Source organism: Agrilus planipennis, unplaced genomic scaffold, assembly GCF_000699045.2.
Source record: "Agrilus planipennis isolate EAB-ADULT unplaced genomic scaffold, Apla_2.0 scaffold1206, whole genome shotgun sequence".
Lineage (NCBI taxonomy): Eukaryota > Metazoa > Arthropoda > Insecta > Coleoptera > Buprestidae > Agrilus > Agrilus planipennis.
This window is the reverse complement of record NW_020440245.1, coordinates 5,525-7,846: the sequence shown is the minus strand read 5'-3', so window position 1 is coordinate 7,846 and position 2,322 is coordinate 5,525. Positions and strand designations below refer to the sequence as shown.

Sequence of the window (2,322 nt, the reverse complement as noted above, 5' to 3'; positions counted from 1 at the left end):
CCACTTTAAATAATGAAATATTTACAGAGTGGCATAATCTAAACATCTATGTCATAGCTTTATACTATTTAGGCATTTGGACAAATGCAGTAGTATTCTACAAATAAAATAAAAGTTTAATTGATACTTAAACAATGGGAGTTACATATGCAAAGTTTTGTTGGGATATATTTCTAAATCTAATTTTTAACATTTGTTAACTAAAAATGTAACGTTTTATTTAGTGCTTCGACTTGTTTTTTAAAAAATCCCAAATTTTCCATTCCAAGAAAAAAAACTTATTTGTTGTAAAAAATTGATGTATTAAGAAAACATGATAAAAATGATCAATTCTTAACAATTCATTTACTAATTATCTGCATATAATAACAATAAGTTAACTAATAAATATATTTGGTGTTCGCTATAAATCAGTATCATATCCATAATATGGGGCTTCTTTAAAAGCTTTAAATATGTCTTCTGAGTTTCGTCTAATTCGCCTTCCTATGGGCTCTAAATCGTTATAACATTTTGAAAATACTCGTTCTATAGCGTCTATTGCATCGTTTTTACTAACATTTCTAACTGCTAAAACAGACTCTAGTGCTTTTGTTTTAACACAATTTTGGTGTGCTTCTTTGATATTAAACAATGAAGCATCTCCTTGTAAAAAGGCAGAAACAAAGCTACAATGTGCCAAATTTGCTGCCCTGATTTCAGTGCATGCTAGATGGTCTAAATTTTTAAAATCTAACTTATTCTGGCAATAGTCAAACATATGAATAAATTCATGAGTAAGTACCCCTTGAACTATACTTTCTTTTTTCGCAACATTTTGACAAACAATAACTTGATTTAATACAGGGTCGTAGCCTCCACTCACTTTTATGTCGCATTCTTCACAAGCAATATGCCTTCGGATGTCAACTGTACACCCTGAACTTTTTAGAGCTGCTAACATTAATTTTACTAATGGGCTTTGTTTAATGCATTTATATACGTTCCTTTCACATTTTATTTTGTCTACATCTTCTGTGCCTTTACCTTGGAAAATAATTTCCATTAAACTATGGGACACCTTGCCCCTTCGTTCCGGATATAAATCGTAACCCCATTCGCGACCGCTATCATTTTTTGACGGAGATTTAATGTTTTCTTCAGTTTTCTTTTCTTCATTTTTAATAGGTTTGTCTTCGAATAAAAACTCCATTTATTATTGAAATTATAACCATTTCACTATTAACCATACATCCATTAACAAATTGGTTAATGTCATAGATAGTTAATGTCAGTTAATGTCTATTATCTATGGTTAATGTCGTTAACCATAGATAATGGATATACAAAGGGTAATAGATGGTCAACTCGAAATGCGCTGATTTGCGCGCCCTCCAGCAGGTTTGTCGTTTCGTCAATACTAAATACTCCAATACTCCAATGTTAAATCTGCTACTCGCCCACTCCGATATGGGAATAAAGTTTGGTTTATTTCCCACAAAATTTTTGGTAATTGGTCATCCCAATTTGCCTCTCCTTCCGCACTTGCCTAAAGTATTGTGCGATTTTGTCTCTCTACTTAATCATTCGCTTGAGGAGTAGCAATAACATTCTCAACATGCTTAATACCCGTCTCATTCATAAAATCAGCAAATGCAATACCAGTAAAAGCCAATCCCCTATCAGTTATTACGCGCCTTGGGTACCCAAACTCGCCAATTGTGCACCTTAACGTCTCTATAGTTTCTATTGAGCTTAGAGTTTTTGTAGGCTTGGCATACACCATTACTAGCAAAAAACTACTTCACTTAACACTGTTCAGAAAGTGATGATCTATGTGCACCCTGTCTATTGGAATCGCCTTTTTGTAAGGATGCAGAAATTCTTCGCTTCATCCATGCACACATATTGTATTCGCGTAATTTAAACATGCCCCCATATACAGCTGCACAAACCACCTCGTCTTAGGAAACCAATACGTGTTCTCTTTTTGAATCCAGGATGCCCCATATCATGGTGTTTTCGTAGTAAGCTGAATTTGGCAATTGCAGGAACGTACAGTTTATCAGCTGTATCTCCTTTAAATGCCTTTATAATTGTCTCCACCTTCTCGTCTTGCAACGGAAATGTTCCAAATCAATTCGCTTTAGTAATAGTCGTGTAGCATTGTATCCCATTCAAGCTGTAAAAGCTTTTGGCGAGTGACCAAACTGGTGTGAGGTCTCGCGTTGTCTTGATGAAACACTACACCTTTCCTGTTGATTAGTTCTGACCTTTTCTGTTGAAGTGCATCATTCAGTTTGTCCAGCTGATGACAGTAGACTTCCGAATTAATCGTTGTGT

At 34.6% G+C, this 2,322-nt stretch overlaps 1 protein-coding gene across 1 annotated transcript; it reads right to left on the bottom strand.

The window, feature by feature from the left end:
* Positions 1 to 307: 307 nt before the first annotated feature.
* LOC112906055 (mitochondrial inner membrane protease ATP23 homolog) lies at positions 308 to 1,279 on the bottom strand. Its single transcript, XM_025979629.1, has one exon. The coding sequence runs from the start codon at positions 1,190 to 1,192 to the stop codon at positions 404 to 406; it is 789 nt and encodes a 262-aa protein (XP_025835414.1). The 5' UTR covers positions 1,193 to 1,279; the 3' UTR covers positions 308 to 403.
* Positions 1,280 to 2,322: the final 1,043 nt, after the last annotated feature.

Bases quoted from the DNA above. Each gene is read 5' to 3' on its own strand.
- LOC112906055 (XM_025979629.1), bottom strand. From the start codon at position 1,192: ATGGAGTTTTTATTCGAAGACAAACCTATTAAAAATGAAGAAAAGAAA.